Genomic DNA, 24,834 nt, shown 5'->3' on the forward strand with positions numbered 1-24,834 from the left:
GCTGGAGGCCTGGACATTTAGGCAGGTTTCTACTATAAACTATATATCTTTGGAACATTAAAATAATACATTATATTGTGTTAACTGTCATTGTGTATCTCCCTTGCAGAGGGTCCTTGAAAATCAGTGTGTATTAAGCAGTCAGGAATTAATTTAAAAATTACTTGACCAGTGGCTTTTGTATTCTGTGTCACTGAAGACAGTGGCTCTAGCAACTTCCTCTTTATTTTAGACATAGTGCTAGGATTATGTCATGCCTGGCAGGTCAGGGTTGGAGAACCCGATTCTTCTCTCCAGTAAACCCTGTATCTTGGACAAATAACTACCTAAAATGCAATACTTGACATGACCCTTTGGCATGGGATTTCTCAGCGTTAGTACTATTCATATTTGGGGTTGGATAATTCTTTATTACTGGCAGAAGGGATATGGGGAGGAAGTTCTGTTGTGCATTGTAGGGTGTTCAGCAACACCCCTGTCTCCTACTCACTAGATGGCAAAGATGGCAATCACAATCCCCCAACCCAGTTTTGACAGCCAGAAATTGTCAGATGTCTTCTTGGGAGCAACATCACCCACTATTGGGGACCATTGATGAACAGTTACATAGCTATATGCATGTGGAAAATGCTTTTTGGTGAATCAATGATTGGGTTTCCAGTTTGTGACAGCTGCATAACTTGACTGAAGAAAAGGTGTTGGAATGATAATGGTGACACTTCTTATGAATCCCTTCATCCCACAGGGTCCTATTCTCACAGCACATGATTGGAGACACTGTTGATCCCCATAACTTTGATGACTGCTTCCTCTACCACCAGCAGGGACATGATGTGTCCCTGTGCATTTGTCTCTGCTCTTCTGTAGGTCTAGTATATCAGATACTGTTAATAAGCACTTAGATTATTCAAAGAAAGAATTTATAAAGTGCTAGAATTTGCATATGGGAAGGAGATCTTCAATTTTGTTTTTTGGTTTTAGTTACATAGTACTTTTTTTTTTTTAAAGTACCTCTGTGTATTGAGGTTCTGTTATACTCAAAGATTAATCTTAATGATCGTTCTCTTCATAGGACCACCTCATAACTGGATGAAGGACTTCATCCTCATAGTTTCTATAGTGATTGGTGTTGGTGGATGCTGGTTTGCTTATACACAGAATAAGACCTCGAAAGAGCATGTCGCAAAAATGATGAAAGACTTAGAGAGTCTCCAGACTGCAGAGCAGAGTTTAATGGATTTACAGGAGAGGTGAGTTAAAAAAAAGTCACAACTCTTGTTATCTATGCAGAGAAGTACAGTTTGTAAAAATGTATGAGCATGAATGTAAACATGTTCAGGTTAGTACATGCATCAGGATTATATGCCTATTTTATTTCTTAGTATTAGAAAATATTGTCATAATTAGAAAATTTATTATAAATGATACTTGGGAATAAATAGGTTGAAGATCAGTGGTAGTAAATCAAAGATAAATGGAACTATATAGTTAAATTTTACTTTTAACTTGACATATATAATTACAAATTTTTAAAAAGTCTCTTTGTAGAAGAGTATTTCCCTGCTGTCCCTGTCTTTTGAGCCAAGATAACTAAAATAGCTGAATAGTAGGTTGCCCAGTAGGTTTCTTATCCAAATTAAAGATTAATCGAAAATGGTGTGAATTTATTAAAATATGTATCAAATTGCATGACACAGTATTTTTTTTCTTTCATAAAAGTGAAATTTTTGAAATGTTTGTGAGGAATTTTTATTTTTATTATTCTCTAAGGCTTGAAAAAGCACAGGAAGAGAACAGAAATGTTGCTGTAGAAAAGCAAAATCTAGAGCGCAAAATGATGGATGAAATCAATTATGCAAAGGAGGAAGCTTGTCGACTGAGAGAGCTAAGGGAGGGGGCTGAATGTGAATTGAGCAGACGCCAATATGCAGAGCAGGAATTGGAACAGGTATTTATATTTTTTTGTATAGTCCTTTACCTTTACTCCCATTGTATACTGTTCTTCAGTTAATGAAAGAATCATTTATTCATATTGTTACTATTGATCCATGTCCAAATAGTAAAGTAACAGAGTAGCCACTGAAAGATAAAGTTACCATCATGTTCATTCTTTCATAAAATCTTATTTCATGTTGTGTTAATTGTCTTGAGTGTGTTTAAGGTGTTTGTTAACATCTGTAATATTTCTGGGTTGTCACTTGGTAAAATCTATCCAATTTTGAACTTCTCTATTAGGCATCCCTTTGAGTTGTGTTAAATGGTTTTAAAATATATCTGCTAAAAGTTTCAAAGTCACCTGTAAGACATCCTTCCTGATGTTAGTTTCCCCATTGAGTTACTCAGATTAGAATGCAGTCGTTCAAGCATTTCACAGGGTCCTTTGGACAAGGTTGGATTCTGGGGGAATTTAGTTATGTGCATATGTGTTGGTTTCCTGTTCCTGCTGTAAAAAATTACTATAAACTCACCAGCATAAACAAACATAGATTCATTAGTTCTGAAGGTCAGAGTTTAAAATGGGTCCACAGTGTTGGGATCCTACTGCATGTCACCAGCAAGGGTCTGTTTTCCTGTGTTTTCCGTTTCTAGAGCCTGCCTGCAGCAGGAGGCTTGTGGCCCCTTCATCTTTGAAGCATGTCACTCTGGTTCTGTTAACTCATCTCCTTGTACATTGAGCCTTTCTCTACTGAAAAAAAAAAAAAAAAAACCATGAACAGAATGAGGATTGGGAGACTTTTTCCAGATTTAAAATGGGTCAGTTGTAAAACAGGTACAGGAACCTCAATCTCTGCCTCCCACTTGGTTATATGCACTCTAGCCTTCCCTTGATCATTAAAGTGCTATGCATTACAATTTCCTTCCAGATTGTTGTTTCAGGAGAATTTGTCTGACTGGTCTCAGGCTCAGTCTTTTCTTATTGTTAACTACACTTCCCCTCACATCCCAGACATCTATTCTTTTGTATCTCTACCCTATTGGGAGCTTGTTCTTTTCAGTTGCCTCTTAGACATATTTTGTAGCCATGCCCGATTTACCCGGCAAATCTAATTTGTATAGACTTCAGTAAAGAATCAGGGAGTTAACAATAAAAGGCCTAGCCAAAATTATGTTGTGTCCAATAATTCGATATTATGCCTTTATACTCTTGTAAGAACTCCCTGCCTATTCCTACTGAGATGTCTAGCTCTTGATTTGTTCCCAGGACTAAAAAGTTTGTTGACTGTTTTCTGACCTTTGCAGATAAGAAAGAACAAATTAGAAAGAACTTGTAGTAGTATTTCACAGGTGACTGCCTCATGGTGGGAGAGAAGACACAATATAAAAAAAGGGGGCCAAACATTATGAGCATTCTAATCTGAGGTTTTGGCATCAGAACTTAGTTGACCTCATGGTTACAACTATGAATGTAGTAATCCTAATTAGGTCCCAAATAAATAATAGTTTAAAGGGGGAAGTGGGTATTTTAGGAGAAACTCTGTCCAACATGATTATACGTATAAAAAACAAATTCTCTGAGTGCTTATTGTTTGCCAGAGTGTATGCTACACACATTGCCAATGGTTTGCTCATAAGTTTTAATCCTTAAAATACATAAATATGTGTAGATGAAGTATGTAGGGAGGTAAATAACTTGGCTTAGGTTACACAGCTATACTTTGTTTTCTCCCACACTGCTCTCAAAAGCTTCATTGATAGAAATTAGTTTTTAGCTGGGAAATTAATTTACATATAATGTCAATTATGTACAATTCCATATAATTAGAAGCATTACTGTATTTTTGGGGGTGGGGGTTAATTGACTTCTCAAAAGTAGAAGGCAGAAAAATCTGGTATATATTTTATATAGCGTTATTTTCCCCTAAAATAAAGATTTTTGGTTGACTAATAGTACTGTACCATTTATTTATTTATTTATTTATTTATTTATGCATTACAATTCTTAATATACCATTATACCATAATTTATCATATCAGTACTGTATCAAATTTTATTTGATTTTTTAAAAATTCTTTTTTAAGTAGTTGTACACAACACTTTTATTTTGTTTATTTTTATGTGATACTGAGATTGAACCCAGGGTCCCAAATGTGCTAGACAAGTGCTCTACTGCTGAGCCACAACCCCAACACTATTTTATTTGATTTAAACAGTTTTCATATTAGTTATTTTGTTCTTAAAAAAATTTTGTTTTTAAAAAATATATATATTAGTTGTCAGTGGACCTTTATTTTATATATATAAAAATATATTTTTATATATACATATATAAATCTTATGCATATATTTATAAATCTTGTTTAAATATATGTGATCTGTAAATATATATTTATAGATCATATATATTTATAAATCATATATATAAATCACTTTTCACTTATGTCATATATATATATATATGAATCTTAAGAAGCTTATAGCCAGGATAAATAATCACACCCACAGTCAGCCTTAGGAGGGAAGGAATTTGCCCAAGATTTCAGAGGTAATAAATAATAAAATTGGGCCAAGAAGCCAGGTTCTCAGATATTGAGACTGTTTCTTTTTGTGGCATATTGTTACTTGTGACTATTTTATTTCTAACATACAAAAATTATGTGAATAATTATCCTGTTTTTAAACAGTAATTCCTCATGTGCAAAAGCTACTAATTACTCAGTTTCACTTTGTCCATTCCCATAACTAACAAAATAAGTCAAACTGAGGGTTAGGATTTAGGTCATTTGATAAATTTATGAATAATTGCAGAGAAAACAGTTGAATAGTTGCAATTATTGTCAGTTCCTAATTTCTACAAGTTTGAGACATTATTTAATTGTCAGTGTAAAACATTTTTCATCCTCAGTTCATCCTAAAAATACATAGATTCTCTGTTAAATGAGTTTCTTTTTTTTTATTTTTATTTTGTTTATTTTTAAAGGGGAAATTTATGGAAATAACATTAAATAAAACACAGGTATAAAGAATAACTTCAGAGGAATGTGTCAAGATACTCCATATATTTCCTTAGAAGTGAAAATTGTATGGAAATTTTAGCTTTAAAATCTTGTGAGAAAAAGGGCTTGCTTATGTACACTTTGGTGATAGTGCAGAGAACAGCATGTCACAGGACTTGAGCTCAAATTTTCTCTTCCTGAGAGATTAGCAGGGACACCACACAGCTTACCCAACCATCTTATTAAACATATTGTCCCAGGCACATTGCACAGTGAATCATGCCAGGCAAATGCTAACTAGAATTTGCTTTCTGTGAATAAGTCTGTCTTATCCTCACTTTTAATATCTTTTTTAAAAATAATCTATTTAGTGTCACTGTAAAGTTTTCAAAAAATTTTTTAAAAATATTTTTTACATAATTCTTTTTTCGTCAGTGTCCGACAGCTGTTCTTTTTCTTTATCAGGACTTTGTGTATAGTCCTCCTCTTAGTTTATTCTGGCACACAATGAAGTTTATTTAAATAAACTGGGTTTGTTCAGATCAAACATTGATTCCTCTGCACTTCAGTTGGGAGTGGAATCACGGTTACCTTGGTTAGCTTCGGGGTAGATGATCTGTAGTTGTGAGGCACCAGAAGGAGGGCCTTCCTGGTTCACTTGTTGCTTCATCTGAAGGTCTTAAGTTCTGCGTATATAGTTCTATAAATGCTATCATGTCTTCACACATCATTAGTTTGCGCTCTCCCTAGTTTTAAAATAAATCATTGCAAGAATAGATTATCTCTTTCTTTCATGTCATTTTCTCAGCGAAGCTTTCCTTCATCTATTTTCCCTTAACCAGTATTACTACCTCACACACTAAGCATTGTGTTTTCTTCTGTTTATTATTGCCTGGCTCCCTTAAAGGGAAAGTCAGAGAACTATCACAATATACTTCCCTGAAGGATACTCACAGTTTCTTAAGGAAAATCAATCTTATTCAGATTGTATTTTCTCAGAATTTACACATGATCAATACCTACTTTCAAGTATATTAGCCGCAGTGGGTGGAGTAGAAGTAGTAAAATGGACAGTAGTAGGAAATACACCTGTAGCAGTAAGAAATAAGTGGCCATAAAGAAGATGTTGTGAAAAACTAAAGAAAAAAGTATAACTTTAAAAAAAATTAGAAGCAGTAATAGGTACCCCTCTGATTTTGGAAATTTTGTCGTTTTCCTACTTTATAAATAAAAATTGCATTATAGGAAAAGTGTGATCAGTTTTAATTTGCTTATGCCCTGGGTTTTTTCTTTCAGTGATCTGACTGACTACTATAAAATATAAAAACTAAATATTGCAGCATAAGTTAAGCCCTGTCTGCCTTTACAAATTTGCTTAGTGAATGTAAGATACACTTAAAACTTCAGCTTTAGTTTTAATATGAGAAATATATTGTATTTCTACTTGTTGAGTTAAAAAGATGTTTGTAAAGAGCAAAATTGCTTTCTTGTTTAGTCTTTGTACTAAAAATATTCTAATCCTCCTTTCTCTATGCCTCCCTCCTTCATTCTTCCAGGTTCGAATGGCTCTGAAAAAGGCTGAAAAGGAATTTGAACTGAGAAGCAGCTGGTCTGTTCCAGATGCACTTCAAAAATGGCTTCAATTAACACATGAAGTAGAAGTACAGTACTACAATATTAAAAGACAAAACGCTGAAATGCAGTTAGCTATTGCTAAGGATGAGGTACCTTTATTTCATTATTAACAAAACATGTTTCTTAGGCTGAATTCCAGAAGGTTTAGTCAACTGAATATAAAGATCTGAATGAAAGTTTTATTGTTGGAGATTCTTTTCTTGAATTAGAATTTATTTTGTAAATTGACTCTTCCAGTTATAGGCTATAAAGTAAGATTGCTGTATTTAGAGAAGTGTATAGCTTTCACAATGACCTTAGTATCCTTAAAAAATTATCACTATTATCATAATCATAAATGTTTTATACAGAGCTTTTCTCCTCTAGGTTGCTGCTTCATATCTGATTCAGGTTAGTAGATACTAGAAATGAATGTTTGCCACTTAATAAATTGTGTGGAATAAGAATCAGTCTTAATGTGAATTCTAGCAAAAAAAAAAAAATGCTCAGTTTACTTACTAACACCTCCATTGCAATAGGATATAGTTAATGTTTTTCTGTTAGTTTTAATAAAAAATTCAGGTCTTTCTCAGCCATAGAAATAAGAAAAAAATTCTCCAGAACACAGTTTTGAATTATATTGATTGGCTTAGGAAAGCATGCTTTTTCTTGTTTCCTTTCTTTATTTTTATTTTTTTTGAAAACAACTGTATCTTGGCTAATATTCTCCACTAGTGTTATAATTATTAATATATTCTAAACCAACATAAAATTTATTAGTATATGTGTATTCTTTTTTCCCCCAAACATAGTCTTATTTTTCTCCTCTTGGATTTCTAGGCAGAAAAAATAAAAAAGAAGAGAAGCACTGTCTTTGGGACTCTGCATGTTGCACATAGCTCCTCTCTAGATGAGGTAGATCACAAAATTCTGGAAGCAAAGTAAGAATTTTTTTTAAAACCTATCTGCTTATTTGCTATTATTTTGAAATGCATACATTTAAATTTATCATTGAGCCATACACAATTACAAAATTTACACTGAGATTAGATAATTTCTTCTTGAAATTGCTATGGTCTGTTTGTGTTACTGCCTTTACAGTGTCCTATTAAAAATTCTTTGCAGCAAGTAATTCTTATATTGATGTTTCAGGAAAGCTCTTTCTGAGTTGACAACTTGTTTACGAGAACGACTCTTTCGCTGGCAACAGATTGAGAAGATCTGTGGCTTTCAGATAGCCCATAACTCTGGACTCCCCAGTCTGACATCCTCCCTATATTCTGATCACAGCTGGGTAGTAATGCCCAGAGTCTCCATTCCACCCTATCCAATTGCTGGAGGAGTTGATGACTTAGATGAGGATACACCTCCAATTGTGTCGCAATTTCCTGGTAAGTAATTAGTTCAACAAAAAGAGTTGGTACATTCTTTTAAAGTAACTTTGTCTACTGTGTCCTTTTAGGAATCATATAATTTGAAACTTCTGACAAAAATTCAGTTCATCCTTCATTTTCTTTTTTTTTGTTGTTACTAATTTAAGTGTTTACTGTTTGAGAATACTATATGACGTACACATATATTCTTTATGTATAGTACATTTTATATACATGTACTATTAAAAATATGGATGCTTGATTGATTTGCATAATTGATCAACGTATTTATTTGAACAACAGTTTTATATAACTCATTATATTAAATGTTGACTGTGGGACTTTGCTTTTATTTGTGGTACTGGGGATTTGAAGCCAGGGGTGCTTTACTACTGAGCTACATCCCCAGCTCTTTTTAGTTTTCATTTTGAGATAGGGTCTTGCTGAGTGTTTGAGGTTGGCCTGGAATTTTCGATCCTCGTGCCTCAGCTTCCTGAGATGTTGGAATTACAGGTAGAACAGTGGTGTTCCCAGCTAGGACTTTGTTTTTAAAATATTGCTTATAATTAAATTGAAATGAGGGGGTCATACCAAAAACATAATTGACATAAGGACAGCATAGTATAAATGCTAAATCAATGTCTGAATGAAGTGCTTAATTTTGAGGGGAAACTTTTTTTTTTCAAATGACAGCTTAATCTAAAATAGAAATATAAATTTTGGGGCTGGGGTTGTAGCTCAGTGGTAGAGTGCTTGCCTCCCATGCATGAGCCACTGGGTTTGATACTCAGCACCACATAAAAACAAATAAATAAAAATAAAGATATTGTGTCCAACTACAACTAAAAATAAATAAATAAAGAAATATAAATTTGGGGAAGATCTTGGAAACCTGAGCTTCAATCCTGGCTCTGTAACTAACCAACTATAGATTTTGAGTCAGTCTTTGATTTGTTTTCAGTGGAGTTACCATTTTCAATATTTGTGGGTTTTAGCATTATATTTTGCTTTTAAAGTTCTGTGGAGCTCCTTCCAAAGATAGCTTTTTTTTTTGCATGTGAAGTTTTCATTATATTGCTTAGATGGCTATGCTTTGAAATGGCTTCATTGTAAGAATACATTTCAGTAGGAAAGGTGAAATTTAATTTCACTTTGACTTTTTTACATATGTTCTGAATGTATAGTTGTGTCTTCACTTCAAAATACCCTTTTTCTTGTTTTTTTTTGCCTGCCTGATTCATTTTTCCAATATTTGTGACTTTTTAGAAACAGTGTAGACAGAGCAAAGTTCTGAAGAATAGAGGACAGAATCTGTTGATTGGTTGAAGACTTTTATATGGAAAATTTTAGTGTTTGAAACCAATCAAATTATGATATGAGTATTTTTTAGTTTGAATTTTTCTATCTGACTGTGATAACTTTCCTGAAGTTGGGATTTAGAAGCGGTTCTAATTTTATAAAATTTGCACATTAATTCTCAATAACTATGTGCTTTGTCATTGCTCTGGTTTTATGGCTCACCTATAAAGCTAGAACACTGAGGCAGTTAACACTTAAAGCAGGTAGGAGGAGTGGGCAGATGGTAAGCCCAGTGAACAATAGAAATGTGTGAGCTCATTCATTTCATTTGCTCCATACTGCAAGTTAGTGGTGGTTACAAAGATATATCTAGATCCAAGCTAGCTCTGCAGTTTGAATTATGTTTGTTTATTTGAATTATATGTCCTTAAGCTTATCAAATATAGCAACAATTCATAAGTACATTTATTTGTTTACTGTTAACTGTTTAAAGTTGCAAATTTTCCTGAAAATATGTAATTACTCAGTATCAGAATTGTGTTTGGAGGTACATTCCCTAAATTAATGAGTTTTTTTCCTTTTTCCTTTTCTAAAAAACACTCTTGGGCTGAGATCGTGGCTCAGCAGTAGAGCTCTTGCCTAGCAAAAAAATAAAGGCATTGTGTTGTGTCCATCTACCAAAAAAAAAAAAAAGATTCTCTCTCTCTCTCTTTAAAACACACACACACACTCTTTATTGTGTGTTGAGTGAGGGGCAAAATAGACATCTGCCCATTAAAAGAAAAAACAATAAATGTGAATAATTGGTCTACATTTTTAAATGATTGTGGTAAACAGAAATTTGAATTTTTTTGAATATGAAAATGTACAAGAGTTGGTTTGAATTGTATTATGATATTTTAGAAATGCTGCGATCAAATTCATTATATCTAAGAATTAACTGAAGTTACATCTTACAGTTTGAGAACTCTGCTTCCACCCAGGGGCACTTCAGTGGTACTGCATTCTGCTAAGTTATAAAAACATAATTTTTGGACCTGATTAATGGGAAGCTGTTAACCATAGGAATAGAGTTCGTAGTAGAATGAAGCTGCTTCATTTATATACACCTCAGCAATTTAATTTATTTTTTAACCACAGGGATGTATAAATTTTATCTTTGAAATAATAACATTCTCTTAGGAGCAAAGTAAAAAATTCTAGCACATTAATATTGTCTGTTTAATTATATGTGAAAAGATATCAACAGCTCTGTGTGAGTAGGAGAATGGAGGTTCTTTTCCTATTTCCTAGTATCTGCTAAATGCTTTCATAGTGGAAATGTAGTAGCAAATTATTTAAAATTTCTTATGAAACCCTTCACACTTACTTAAAACTAGTGAAAATAATATGCCCATCTGCAACAAAGAGAAACTGATTTTAACATTTTACTAATTCATCTTTCTCTCTAAATGAACCACTACAGATATTGCTAAACCACATCATCTCACTCTTCTAAACTATGTATTATTTTAAAGCCTGCTGTACTTACTTGTATTACTTACATGTATGTCCATAGCAGTATACACCATTGTTGTATGTTTTAAGGATTTACATAAATGTTATCATATTGCACATATTGTTTTTGTAATTTTTTTCTCAAAAGTACATTTCAAATAATTCCCATGTTTATATGTATCAATGTATTCAGTTCACTGTAACTATTTAACTAATGTCAAACTGAGAGGATCTTTGTGCTTTTTTGCCTTTTCAAACAGTACTACAACAAGCATTCTTATTTGTACTCCTTGCACAGAACTCTCGAGTTTCTCTAAATGGGCACCTACAAACGGATCATTGATTACCTCTTATTAGTCATTGCTGACTTGCTCACATACCCACTGTTTATGAGTGCTTGTGTACCTCTGTCTTCACCCTTACTTGAAATGATTTGATTTACTTGCCTTGCAAATTGAATGAGTGTGAAATGATACCTCGCCATTCCTAAAATGGTTATTTCCTTTGGGGCTGGGGATGTGGCTCAAGCAGTAGTGCGCTCGCCTGGCATGTGTTTGGCCTGAGTTCGATCCTCAGCACCACATACAAACAAAGATGTTGTGTCCGTCGAAAAAACTAAACAATAAATAAATATTAAAAAAATTCTCTGTCTCTCTCTCTTAAAAAAAAATGGTTATTTCCTTAATGTCTGCTAAAGTTGAGTGTCATTTTATCTTTCAGCATTTGTCATTTGACTTGCTTCTTCTCTAAGTTACTTGTGACTTTCATGGAATCCCTTCAAGATTCCTTGCTGATTTGGAAGTATTCTTTATATTTTCTGGTTATTTGAGGGTTGTAGATATTTTCTCTTAGGTTTTGACTTTTTTAATGACAAACTTGTGAGTCCAGTTTTGTCTTTTTACATTGTTTTCAGAAGATAATAGATTGTAGTTTGCTCTCCTATAACTTTTAGGTTTTCATGTAATCCCTTAATCCTTTAATCTACCTGGAGGTTATTTTGTTTGCAGTGTGAGGTTGGAATCTAGATCTCTGTTGATGTGGGCCTAAACAGTTGTTTTTGTTGACTTCTTTAACGCCTCTTCTCTCTACTGTAGACACAGGAATGCTTCTAGCTCTAGCCCCATTGGCTCTACTGTAGTTGTTATAGCTTTATAGTAAGCATTGATAAGGCAGTATCTTCCTGCATTGTTCAGATTCAGAACAATTTATTCCTATTCCTGATCAGTTATTCTTATACATTTTAAGATCAGCTTATGAAATTCCATGAAAAGTTCCACTGGAGATTATTAAGAAGAATTAATACTAATAAATTCTGCTAAGTTCTTTTATATCTCTAAATAAAATTAGTAATTTATTTTCTCTGTGCTGGTCTTGCATGTTCTTTTTAAAAAGATTAATTTCTAATAATCTTATAAAAAGGTTTTTTTTTTTGTAGTTACACGTATTACTTTTCTTTTAAAAATGATGTCAAATTGCTTGTTGCTGATAAAGAAATGCTGTTGATTTTAATATATTGATCCTGAATCCAGAAACATTCAATTCCTTCACTAGATTTTTTTGTGTGGACAATAAGAAGTTACTTTTTCCTTTCCCATCCTTATGCCACATACCCCCTGTCCAAACTTAGATTTCCGTTGTTTAAGAGTGGTGACTACAGGCAATAGTGATCCTGATTTCTTATTTTGAAAAGGATGTTTGCAGTGGAGCACAGTAGCGCCCGCCTGTAATCCCAGCTGCTAGGGAGACTGAGGCAGGAGGATCACAAGTTCAAAGCCAGCCTCAGTAAAAACGTGCTAAGGAATTCAGTGAGACCCTGTCTCTAAATAAAATACAAAATAGGGCTGGGGGTATGGCTTTAGTGTTTTAGTGCCCTGGAGTTCAATTCCTGGTACCAAAAAAAAAAGGATGTTTGTAATATTTCAGGTTGCATGATTTTTTTTGGCTGTTTTTCTTAGATTACTTTTGAAATTAAGGAAACTGATTTCTATTCCTCTTTTGCTAAGATATGTTCTTTGTCTTTTAAATCAATGGGTGTTAAAATTTAACATTTTTTCTGCATAATTTTAGGTTATCACTCTTTTCCTTTATTCTGTTGAATGTTCATCCATTTAAATAATTTCCAATAAATATTAGTGAAAGTATAGTTGTTTCAGTGTTGTCTTTTTCTTTTTAAAAATTATTTAGCAGTGCTGAGGATTGAAATCAGGGCTTTGTGCATGCTATAATTAAGCTACCTCCAGCTTTCAATGTTTATTAAAAAGTTGGATTTGATTTGGTATATTATTTTATAGAGAGTTTTTGCATCTTTAATCATACATTGTGTTGGCCCCCAATTTTTCTTCCCAATACTGTATTTGTTTGATTTTGGTTATATAAACATCATACAATAATTCAGAGAATACTCGTTATTCTTCTGTTCCATTCTCGTGTACCTTACAGAGGTAAATAGTGATGCTGTAGTTAAGAATTGGAACTCTGGAACAAGACTGCTTGAGTTTGGATCTTTATTTCCCCATATTTTAATGGTGTAACCTTGTAGGAGGTACTCTTTAAATGAAGTAATACCTGTAAAACACTTAGAATAGCCCTGCCTAGAGTAATCAATCACCCAGTTAATGTTATGAAATTTTGTTCTAATATAATAATAGTATGAGATACAGATTATTTGTTCTTTGAAGGATTTAAAGAAATTTCCTGTGAATTGAACTTGGTGTCAGTGTATTTTAATGGGAATAGAGGAAAAGACAGATTTTTAAACTACTGATGAAAGTTCTTATTAAAAATATAAATCTGTTATATGTTTCTAGAATATTGTCTGGTTTAATCTAAGCCTTAGAATTTTGTTAGCAAAAAGTTGTTTACAATATTTTATGGCTTTTAAAATGTCAATTGTATCTGTAAATCTTTTTGTTCCTTTTAGACTTATTTATAGTCACTAGAAACATTATTAATTCATAATTTGTTTGATTTCATTTTTTTACTCCTGAAAAAAACTGTTGATTTTCTTGATATTCTCCATCTATTTCTATTCTTAACTTTTCTTTCTTTCTTGGAGTTTCTGTTTGTTCATCTTAATATTTATATACTTTACCTCATGAATTTTTAGTCTTCTTTTTTTCCCCTAATATATGATTCTAAGGCTATCATGTTCCTGCTAAGACTCCCTGAGCCACATCCACAAATTGTGATATGTATTATTTGATTATCATCTAGATTTAAAAGGTTTCTAATTTCTAATATGACCCTTCCTTGAAATGTGAATCATTGGAAAGTATGTGTTTGGTTTCTAAATGTATTTATGTTTTGTTTGGTAATTTTTTTAATAAAAACACCTTTATTTATTGATTTCTAGTTGCCAATGTGGTTAGAGAATGGTGCCCTGAGATTTGCTTTGTGACTTAGATGTTTTTGTATATATCTCAGAAAACTTGTTTTATGGTTTCTGTTTCTCATACCTCTTTTTAGCTTTTCTATTATCCTCCGAACAATTAAGGACCTTTAAATGCTTTCATTTTTGTGTAAACTTCTCTTTTCACCTTATATGTTCATATTATGTAGTATTTTGTTTTGTGTGGAATATTCTTCAACACAATTATGGTTTGCTGTTGCTTCAGTCATTGTTCAGATATATGTATGTGCTTATTCCTGTTAGTCATTACATTTTGCTTTTTGCTCCCCCCACTTCTTGAAAATACATCCTTTATCAAATTTCTTTAATTGACCTAGAGTGCTAAATACTCTTTGGTCTTTGCCAGAAAATGCCTTGAGAGAGTAATAGTTTAATTAGATATTGAATTCTAGAATAACAGTTTGACTATATTTACCAGAGTATCTTGAAATTATCATTATAGTGGTTGAGAAGTTTGTAGTCAGTCAGGCTGTTCTAATTTCTTTTTTAAGTACTTTGTTACTTTTCTCTGATTTCTGGAAAAATGTTTCATTGTCTTTTCTGTTTTGTGGTTTCACTACAAGCTGATCAAGTGTGGATATTTTTTAAAGTTTTCTTTTTTTTTTTTTTTGCTAGTATTTGTTTCTTGAATCTGAAGATACATGTCTTTTGTCACCTCTGAAAAAGATTATTTAGGCATTATCTTTTGAAAAGTTTTTTTCTTTAGGCACTCCTTCTAGAGTATTAACTATTTAGAAATTTGTCTAATATTAGCCCGTTACTTACATGTTGTATCTTTACTTAATTTTCGGTATCTGTTAACTTGTCTTTTTATAGTCTTTATCTAGCTATGCTGCATTCAGAGAAGTTTCCTTAGATTTCTCTTCTAGATTACCAACCTTTCTTCAGCTTTGTTTAATCTGTCTTTCATTCTTAAGTACAGTGATTGTGTTTTTCATTTCTCTTAGTTTGTCATTTATCAAATCTCTCTTTTAATGCTTGATTCTTGTCTCATCGAAATTTATTATTTGGGGGATGGCTTAAAATTCTTATATTTTTAGTTTTTATTTGATAATCCTATCATATATTGTTCTTGATTAATTATTACAGCTTTTTGCATAGTAAACTGCCTTCTCTATCCTGTTGTATAATTTTTTAACTGAGCTATTTCTAAGTTAAGACTTGCATTTTTCCCCCATAAAACACTTTGTGAGATATTGGAGTACCCCTCAAAATGATTTCCTTTGCTTCTGGAAGTAGTTTTAAGGCTATCACCAAATCATTGTCAATTTTTACATTAACATTTTTAGGTTAGGATTTCACATATCCTCTGGTAGTCTTAACTTTTACGTCAAACTAATAGGGCATACAGATCCAGATTATTAAATTTTTCACAGAACTCTTAAAATCCCTATATCTAGAGATGATGTAGTGAAAAAAATTCCTTATTCATTGGTAATATTTTTTTTCTTAACATACCATTTCATTCAGGAATGTAGCCATACTAGGTGCTCCCTTACAACTCTTAATTCCTTACCTTATGTGGACCCCAGTTCAATTCTATATCCCCATGTTAAGAAGCCCTAAACCCTTGGATTAACAAGACTGATAACCTCCCATCAATTGTAGCATCACTCAGAGACCTATTAGTCTCATTGTTTTGGCATCTGAGAATTTGCTTTTATTGCTTACAAGCTAGCTATGCATTTAAACAATTGCTAAATTTTATGTAGTGTATTGAAATATTTCAAAGTATTTAAACTGTGTCTGTGTGGGGTGGTGTTCAAGATATTGTGGTCAGATTACCTTTGATTGCCATATTGCTAGTATCAGAAAGTATATTCTTGAGTTGGGATTGTGACTCAGCGGTGGAACGCTCGCCTAGCACTGGCGGGACCCCGGTTCAATCTTCAGCACCACATAAAAATGAAGGCATTGTGTTGTGTCCATCTATACCTAAAAAATAAATATAAAAAAGTAAAGTATTTCTTATTATTATAGGTTGTGGATGAAGGAATTCCTTGTTGAAAACAAAGTGTTTTTTTCCCTCTGTGATAAGAAATGCATCACAAAGAAGATTGTAAATATATGATCATCATATAAATTACTGTGTTTCTTTAGATAATTCCAAAAATCCTTAAAAAAATATTAAAACTCCTAGGTATGAATGGATGTCTGTCTTCATTAGGAATTAATAATGACTTGAAGGTACCATAAAACATCCATATTTACATGTAAAGCAAAGCTTGTTACAAGGTCAAAATGTACCACTTTTTAATTTTCCATAAATTTTATGATACAACTGTGGTCATCCCTGTTTAGGACTCTTCAAACAACAAGAGGAAAGACCCCAAGTATATGACTTAATTCCAAATGTATGTGACTCTAATACAAGGATAATTCAAGACAAAAGAGATAGCAATATATTTAAGAAATTTTTAGAAAAAGTTATTGAATTGTAATAAACAATTTATAGATGTGACCAATTTACTGATTCTCATTTTTGTTATACTCATTAGTAAATTACTTAGAATTTTCTTTACATAAACTATTTAACTTTTTTTTTTTCTTGGAGTAGGGGAACCAGGGATTGAACTTGGGCATTTGACCACCGAGCCACATCCCCAGCTCTATTTTGTATTTTATTTAAAGATAGGGTCTCACTGAGTTGCTTAGCTCTTCGCTTATGCTGAGGCTGGCTTTGAACTTGTGATCCTCCTGCCTTGGTCTCCATAGCCACTGGGATTATAAGCATGCACCATTGCTCCCAGCCTTAACTCATTCTTACTACTTCTTTATGCAGTATTTTTCATCTTTGTGGATAGTACTCATTTTTCCAAGCAATGGAGCGTGATTCCTTTCAGACTTTTCTGTCAGTCTTAACTGAATATTGCTTTTGTTGCATATTTCAAATAACCAGTGATTGCTGGGAATCACTGCAGTACCTATCGAGGATTGTAGAATTTAGTTATCTGTATAACATTGAACACATTTTTTTTTTTTTTACTACTCACAAGACATGGTTTCTTTAGCAAAGTGAGAATATTAGACTAAAGATTTGCAAGATCTTTCATGCTTGAATCTATGAGTCATAAATTATAGGTGAAATGAATGCTAATGTTTGTGAAATTATAAATATTTTCATGTTATGTCATTTGTGTTTAGAAAAAGCCTTGCATAGTATTAAGGAAGGTAGTAAAAATTTAAAAATGTTTTTTTAAATTTTACCTTATTTTTCTGTCAGGCTATTTCTGTGATTATTTCTGATTCATCCATTGATTTATTCATTAAGTGTCCCTTTTTCCTTAGTACTGGGCTAGGTGTTATGATACAGTGTTGCATACGAAACACCATTATTGCCTTCCTGGAATTTATAGTGTAGTGGAGGACAGATGAGAACCATGCACTGAGATGAGTTATGCAATGGATAACTATGCCATGGCTCCTCCTTCTTGAGGGAGAATTATAGGGCAGACCTTGATCTCAAACATGAAGGGGCTGAAGGAACTGCCATTTAAGCAAATACCTAGGATGGGAGGACAAGGGAGAGTTGGGAAAAGGAGTCCTGGAAGCAAGAAAGTATGATACTTCTAAGGAGCCAAGTATACTGATCCCACTGTTCCTATAACAAAAGAGAGGGACACTAACTTCAAAATAGAAGCTAGTTAGAGCAATCTAATCCATAGTAAAGAGTTTGGTTTTTTAAGGTGTTACATAATAGAATGTCATTTTCCTTTTCCTTTTTAGAGTGATCACACAGGTTCAGTGCGGAGAAAACATTGGAGGGAAAAGATCAGTTAGGAGGCGGATAGAATAGTCCAGTATAGTCCATCAGCATGGAAATGTAGGAGAGGGGACAGATCTGTGAGATGCCGAAGAGGCAGAATTAGACACTTGAAAGTTAACTTGACAATGGAGGAAGAAGGGTCAAAAATATATAGTCAAAAATATAGTTTACAGTTCAGATAACCGGTAGGGTGGTAGTGTTATTTACTGGACATGGGACACAGAAGATGAAGTGAGTTTGGAGAGGCATATGTTGAATTCAGCTGGATATCTGTGGGATATCCAAGTGTCTGGTAGGCAGTTGGAGATGAGTCTGTAAGTTCAGGAGAAAGACTGAACCTGGAGTGGCAGATCTGGCCTAAGACTACAAATGAGAATTGAAATCATAAGAGTTACATTAAAACTTCATATGTTTATGTTCACTTCTGTTTAATTTTTAGACCTATTTTCATTTTTGTTCCTTTTATTATTTTTTAACTTTATTAATATAGGTGGTAGAGAATGTATGATTATATAATTACTTACTTCAATAAAGAAAGATTAAACAGTGAAATATCAGTGACATCAATTCTCTTGTGTATCTGTAGGGACCATAAAGCGAGATTGAATGTTAAGAGTGTTCTTGTTTATCTGTTCTTCAGGGACCATGGCTAAACCTGTTGGGTCACTAGCCAGAAGCAGTAGTTTGTGTCGCTCGCGTCGCAGCATCGTGCCCTCCTCGCCACAGTCTCAGCGAGCTCAGCTTCCTCCACATGCTGCCCTCGCCTCACACCCTCGGCATTCCCACCAGCCCCAGCACACCCAGCACTCGTTGCCTTCCCCTGATCCAGATATCCTCTCAGTGTCAAGTTGCCCTGCGCTTTATCGGAATGAAGAGGAAGAAGAGGCCATTTACTTCACTGCAGAGAAGCAATGGTATTGGCAATGGGTAGATTGCAGCACATACTGCCTCTGGGCAGAATAGGGATGGGGTTGGGGGTGGGGAGTAGTGCATTCTGTTCGTGCTGTTGCGTAGCAAGTTACTATACACTGTGGCTTCAAACAACACCCATTTGTGCACACTCAGCTGGCACGTCAGAATTGCAAGCCTGGTGCGACTGCATTTTCTGTTTAGGGTCCCACAAGGCTAAAATCAACTGTTGGCAGGGCTGTGTTCTCATTTGGAAATCAGGGTCCCCTTCAAAGCTCATGTACTTGGGTAGAATTCAGTTTCTTTAGATTATAGAACTGAAGTCCTCTTCCTGTGCTGATCTCAGCAAGGGGCCAAGACCAGTGGCCAGTGAAGTGGGGCTACTCTCAGGCCCTAAGGGCTGCCCTCCATTCCTTGACTGTGACTTCCATCTTCAGAGACAGTTACAGTGATTTCCCTTTTGTAAACTCTTTTGCTTGAATCTCCAACTTACTCCATCTCTGATTTCAAGACTCAAATTTACTTAGCTAGATAATAATCTTTCTGTATTAAGAGCCACTTGTTTGAGGCCTTAATTTCATCTGTAAAATCCCTTTATCACAGCATTTACATTTGTGTTTATTTGAGTAGCTAGGAGAAGGTGTGTGTACATCATGAACTGGGAATTTGGAAGCCATCTCAGAATTCTGCCTCCTGTGGAGATGTAGGTAGATACTCCATCACTGCAATTTATTCTTAAAGAATAATTCAGGGTTTGTATCCCCATTGCAATTGGAGAGTTCAGTGCAACTTCTCTTGGTTAGCACTTCACTCTTAGCCTTTTGTGTATCTTTGCAGTGTAACTGTAGTCTCCAATAGGATGTCTGTACTGACTGAACTATGTGGCTTTTGTGTGGCTTCTGAAAATTGGTAGGAAAACTCTAGAGCTGTACTGTCCAGTAGGATTTCTTGCATTGATAAAAATGTTCGGTCCTCATTTTAGATAGCAATGTCAAAAATTCACAGCTAGATCATAAATGTAAGAAAAATTTGATCCAAAAAATATTTCTTTCTCTTTATTTTTAGACTCTAAACTGTTGAATCTCCAGAATCCCTATAAAATAATAATATAGTTAATATTTGCTGATCTTTTATGTTCTATATATTATGTACATATGTACTCTTTTAAACCTTACCTTAGGTTATCTTTTCATACATGTACTAAATTTAAATGAATTTAACTATATTTCACTCTGGGGGAAAAATAAATGGTGGTAAAGTTCTTGCCTAGTATGCATGAGGCCCTGGGTTTGATCCTCAGTACTGCTAAAAATAAAAATAAAAAAAATTAAAGCTGTTAAAAATATAAATAGTACACATGATTAAGTTCAACCTTCAAAGGAATTATGCTGTAGAAAGAATGTAAATTTTAAGCTATACTATTCCTACACTCTTAAGTTTGACTATGTGGGAAAAGCAACAGTATATTAGATTATTATTTGTTTTGGAATTCAAATATTAGGATGAGAGATGACATTAGAAATCAATCATATTTTCTTCCTTGAACAAAGAAAATTGAGACCTAGAGAAACTAGGTGATTTACCCGAGGTTTTATGGTTGTAAGGGCAGGACCAGTATGGGAATCCAGGTGTCCTAACTTAGATCAGTATTCTCTTCACTCATTATTTAGAGACTAGTTTTTGGAATATTTTTAACCTAGCTTAGAATTTCACACACAAAGCAGAAAAGAAAGTAAATTTATAAGATTGTAAATAAATCAGCTTTTGACTTTGGAAGCTGAACAGCTTCAGGGACTAGTGAGTTCAATTAATGGGCATTCACTCCATAAAGGTGCTTCATGGAAATGTTCCCACTAATGATTTATTTCTGAGAGTAGTCCTTTCTTTATATTTCAACTGCCTGATGCTTTCTGTAATACTACTCATTATCAAATTGTTGAAGCGCTTGAAAATCATGCAGCATACGTAGACGTGTTATATGAAGGTGTTATTTAAGTCTTTATTAGCCCAGGGGATTTTGAACCTTCTGGGAGCTTATAGTAAAAATAATCTTTCCTTATATGTAGGAATAAAGTAAATGGACATGAGCAAATAAATTCAGCAATATAATGTATATCTAAAATGGTATTAACAGAAAATACTTGTCAAAACTAAATGCCAGAGTAAACATGAATGTAAATATTATGCAAAGTGATAGTAATTATAGACCATCCAAAGACAGAGAGTGTTCATTCATCCATTCATTCTATAAATATGAATTTATTCCGTGCTATGTGCAGCACACTGGTTAATAACTTAAGTTGCCAAAGCAAGTGAGATGATCCTGGCTTACTTCAGCTGTAGATCATAATCATAAAGGCTCTTGCCTTTCTGTCCTGTCCTTGTCTCACTTTATTTCTTTGACCAGTTACTTTTTACCTAGACTTTACCTTTCATTTTATAAGCATTTTTTTTCATGAAGTGAACAGTATTCAGATTGGGCTCAATGCATTCCAAAAGTAAATAAGACATGGTTCCTGATTTTCAAGATCTCATTCTATGCATTCATCAATTCATCTGTTCATTTGTTCAATGTATCTGTATTTATTACTCACTGTGAGCTGGCCACTATTCCAGTGCAGAGATTACAGAAGTTAAGAAGACCACCCCTCCTTATATTTCCTTTCTTCTGGGTATACTGACTATAAACTGGTTAATATAAAATATCTGTTACTGGTACATGCTAGGATGGTAAAAATATGTAAAAGAAAAAAGAAGGCTGCTTCACATAGGGTACCTAGTGGAGTCGTCTCTGGGGAGAGAGTAGTAACCCATATGACTTGGAGAAGTAAGCCATGTGGAGATAGACAGATGATACCAGGCAGAAACAAGTACAAAGCTGTGGAGATGTCCCAAGATGGGCATACTGGAAGAATAAGAAAGAGGCTGGGGTGGAGTGAGGTAGAGGAAGGGCATGTGACTGGAAAGAACCAGGTGCAGATGTAAAGGGACTCATAGGCTTAGACAAGACTTTTAAAATTTTACTCTGAGAGAGAAAGCATTGGAAGCCTTGAATAAGTGAATAGTGTGCTAACTTGAGTTTTGAAAAACCACTTTAATGGCTTGTAAAGAAGTAACAGAGGGAAGAACAAGCATGGAAGCAGAGAGACTAATTAGGAATCTGTTGTAATCATTTAGGTGAGTTCATGATGGTTCTGGAAGATGGATGGCAGCAGAGGGGCTAATAAGGAGCAGTGAATTTGAAGGAATGACGGCTGCTGGACTATGAACTTTAGTTTTCTAGTTCTCTTTCCCTTGTGGAGAAAGGTTGGGGAGACATGCACAAAGGAATTAATCTTTGAGAATTTATTGAATATCTGCTTTAAAAAAAAAAAACTATGGAATTGCCTTTCACCCCCTATCTATTGCACTTTGCCATATCTCAACTCCTCACCCTCCTCTTAGATCATAGAAATTACATATTTGTATAGTATATTCCTTTACCTCCTTTTAGGGAGCTATTAATTCATCAAGTTAAGATTAAAAAATTAAGAGACTAAAGCAGTGACTAAAATTCCATTTTTTTCATATATAAGTACTAATTCTGTGGTTCAGAAAGAAAAGTACTGGAAAAAAAAAACAGAAATTTTTATGTTAAACAAATATATGATGGGCTGGAGCCAAAGCTCAGTGATAGAGCACTTACCTAGCATGTGTGAGGCACTGGGTTTGGTCCTCAGCACTACATAAAAATAAATAAAATAAAGTTCCATTGACAACTAAAAAAATAAAAAAATGATGATATCTTAAAATTTTCATTTCTCTGACAATTGTAAAAGGCATAGCCTATGTTATAAAGTTTCTTAGGTTGTAAGGTTTATGTAAAAAACAAAACATACTCCTGAGTTTTAATAAGCTATGTTATTATATAAAGTTTAATTTTCTAATTTTTTAGAAACGTATATAGAATTGTAGCATTTCTTCTATTAAATTTTGAAAGAGAATTAATGAAAGTCATTTTCGTTAGAATGCCTGCTGGGACTCTGAACAATATGCTCATTTAAACATTTTACTGCTATCTCATTCAGGGAAGTGCCGGACACAGCTTCTGAGTGTGACTCCTTAAACTCTTCCATTGGAAGGAAACAGTCTCCTCCTTCAAGCCTTGAGATATATCAAACATTGTCTCCTCGAAAGATATCAAGAGATGAGCTCTCCCTAGAGGATTCCTCCAGAGGAGATTCACCCATAACTGCAGATCTTTCCCGGGGCTCTCCCGACTGTGTAGGTCTGACAGAAACAAAGAGTATGATCTTCAGTCCTGCAAGCAAAGTATACAATGGCATCTTAGAGAAATCCTGTAGCATGAACCAGCTTTCTAGTGGCATCCCAGTGCCCAAACCTCGCCACACATCATGTTCTTCTGCTGGCAACGACAGTAAACCAGTTCAGGAAGCCCCAAATGTTACTAGGATAAGCAGCATCCCACATGACCTGTGTCATAATGGAGAGAAAAGCAAAAAGCCATCAAAAATCAAAAGCCTTTTTAAGAAGAAATCCAAGTGACCTGGCTGACTTGATGGAATTCTGTCCAGTGGCATCTGTAAACTTCTCCTACCCTCACTCCCTGCTTTTTGTTTTAATTTTAAGAATGTAACTCCATTGGGGCTTTCCAGACAGGATGCCATAGTGGAATGTCCTTAAAGGCAACTGTCTACTGTCTGCTTATTTAAGTGACTATATAATCAATTCGTCAAGCCAGTTATTACTGAAAAATCTTAAGAGATGAGACAGTTTACAGTCATTTCTGCCTATTTATTTCTGCTTTGTTGTTAGTGATGTGTATACAACATTTTGTTGAAAGCCACTATGGAATTACAAGCTTTAATGGACTAGTAAGCCAGCATGGGCTTGCAAAAATTTCTTGTTTACCAGAGCATCTTCTTATCTTTCCACAGAGCTATTTACATCATGGACTCAATAACTTAAAAGACATAAAACTAATTGCACTACTCTTTTCCAGACTGGAAAAAAAAAATGTCTGCAAGTAAAACTATATAGAGTTTATAAAATGACTATGGATAGGGGACTGTTTTCACTTTTAGATCAAAATGGGTTTTTAAGTAGAAACTAGAGTTTCTAATTGACTTGATTTCTGGAAATGAAAACCCACGCTTTTATTATGGGACGCTTCTTTAAATGCATTTATTATTATAAAGTTTCAAGTCCTGCTGTAAAGATCATGTTGTTTTGTTTTCCCCAGGGCTTTCACTGTGATTTACTGCATTGCAGGCTGTATGATAAAATAGAAATAATTTAAAGAGAGAAGGCTCTTGATTCCTTATGCAAGTAAAAGAGTTGAAACTTGATTGAAGGACTTAAAACATTCACAAGCTTAAACTGATGTCGGGATGTGGGGGTTCCGGCACTTGTTTACAGACTTTGAATAACGACAAAGGATTTATGGCTTGTGAAAAATTTGTACTGTGGAAAAGATAATAAATTGGAGACATTATTGTGTGGGATTGTGTTGATCTTTGTTGATAACACTCCTCAAAAAACATTATCTGTTTTCTGGAGAGCTTTGTAAGCTGTCTTGTTGCTTACTTGCAATTTAAGAAATAGTGATGTTTGGAAGTAAGTTGTCAACAAATGTCTTTCTATTTTATATTGTTTGTCATATTTTTATGTAGTTTGAAATGTTTAAATGTTCTAATATCAAGATTAACAAATATAAATTTATGGTGCATTTAGATTGTGTTGTATTAATTTGTAAAGTTCGGTGTTTATTGAATCAGTAGGTTGTTATAGGCTAGCTTTATTGTGAGAAATGTCTCATACAGCAACAGAGAACATTAACATTTGGGTTTCTGCTTATTACATCTTAAAAAATTAGTCAAAAATGATCGGGTTAATGCAATGTGGAGGGTGTTTGGGTGAGCAATTCAATAAGTATTAGCTAGAGTAGTTTTTCAGCATTATAGCTAACATACATAATGTTTAACCCAGTGCTGTTTAGGTGAAGATGCTGATTGATAAGCAAGAGGTTTCTT

General features: G+C 33.9%; 1 protein-coding gene across 2 annotated transcripts in view; it reads left to right on the forward strand.

Moving 5' to 3' along the window:
* The window catches only part of Stim2 (stromal interaction molecule 2), a 170,230-nt gene extending 145,929 nt beyond the window's left edge, over nucleotides 1–24,301 (forward strand). Inside the window, exons 6-13 of one of the 2 annotated variants that reach the window (XM_076864692.2) lie at nucleotides 1,073–1,250; nucleotides 1,771–1,948; nucleotides 6,492–6,659; nucleotides 6,937–6,960; nucleotides 7,390–7,490; nucleotides 7,702–7,940; nucleotides 18,534–18,807; nucleotides 22,870–24,301. In XM_076864692.2, coding sequence (XP_076720807.1) covers nucleotides 1,073–1,250; nucleotides 1,771–1,948; nucleotides 6,492–6,659; nucleotides 6,937–6,960; nucleotides 7,390–7,490; nucleotides 7,702–7,940; nucleotides 18,534–18,807; nucleotides 22,870–23,347 — 1,640 coding nt within the window. In that variant the 3' untranslated portion in view covers nucleotides 23,348–24,301. The remainder of the gene's footprint in view (nucleotides 1–1,072; nucleotides 1,251–1,770; nucleotides 1,949–6,491; nucleotides 6,660–6,936; nucleotides 6,961–7,389; nucleotides 7,491–7,701; nucleotides 7,941–18,533; nucleotides 18,808–22,869) is intronic. The other variant, XM_076864693.2, reaches the window with a different exon arrangement.
* Nucleotides 24,302–24,834: the final 533 nt, after the last annotated feature.

The sequence above is a fragment of the Callospermophilus lateralis genome, chromosome 8 (genome assembly GCF_048772815.1).
Source record: "Callospermophilus lateralis isolate mCalLat2 chromosome 8, mCalLat2.hap1, whole genome shotgun sequence".
Classification (NCBI taxonomy): domain Eukaryota; kingdom Metazoa; phylum Chordata; class Mammalia; order Rodentia; family Sciuridae; genus Callospermophilus; species Callospermophilus lateralis.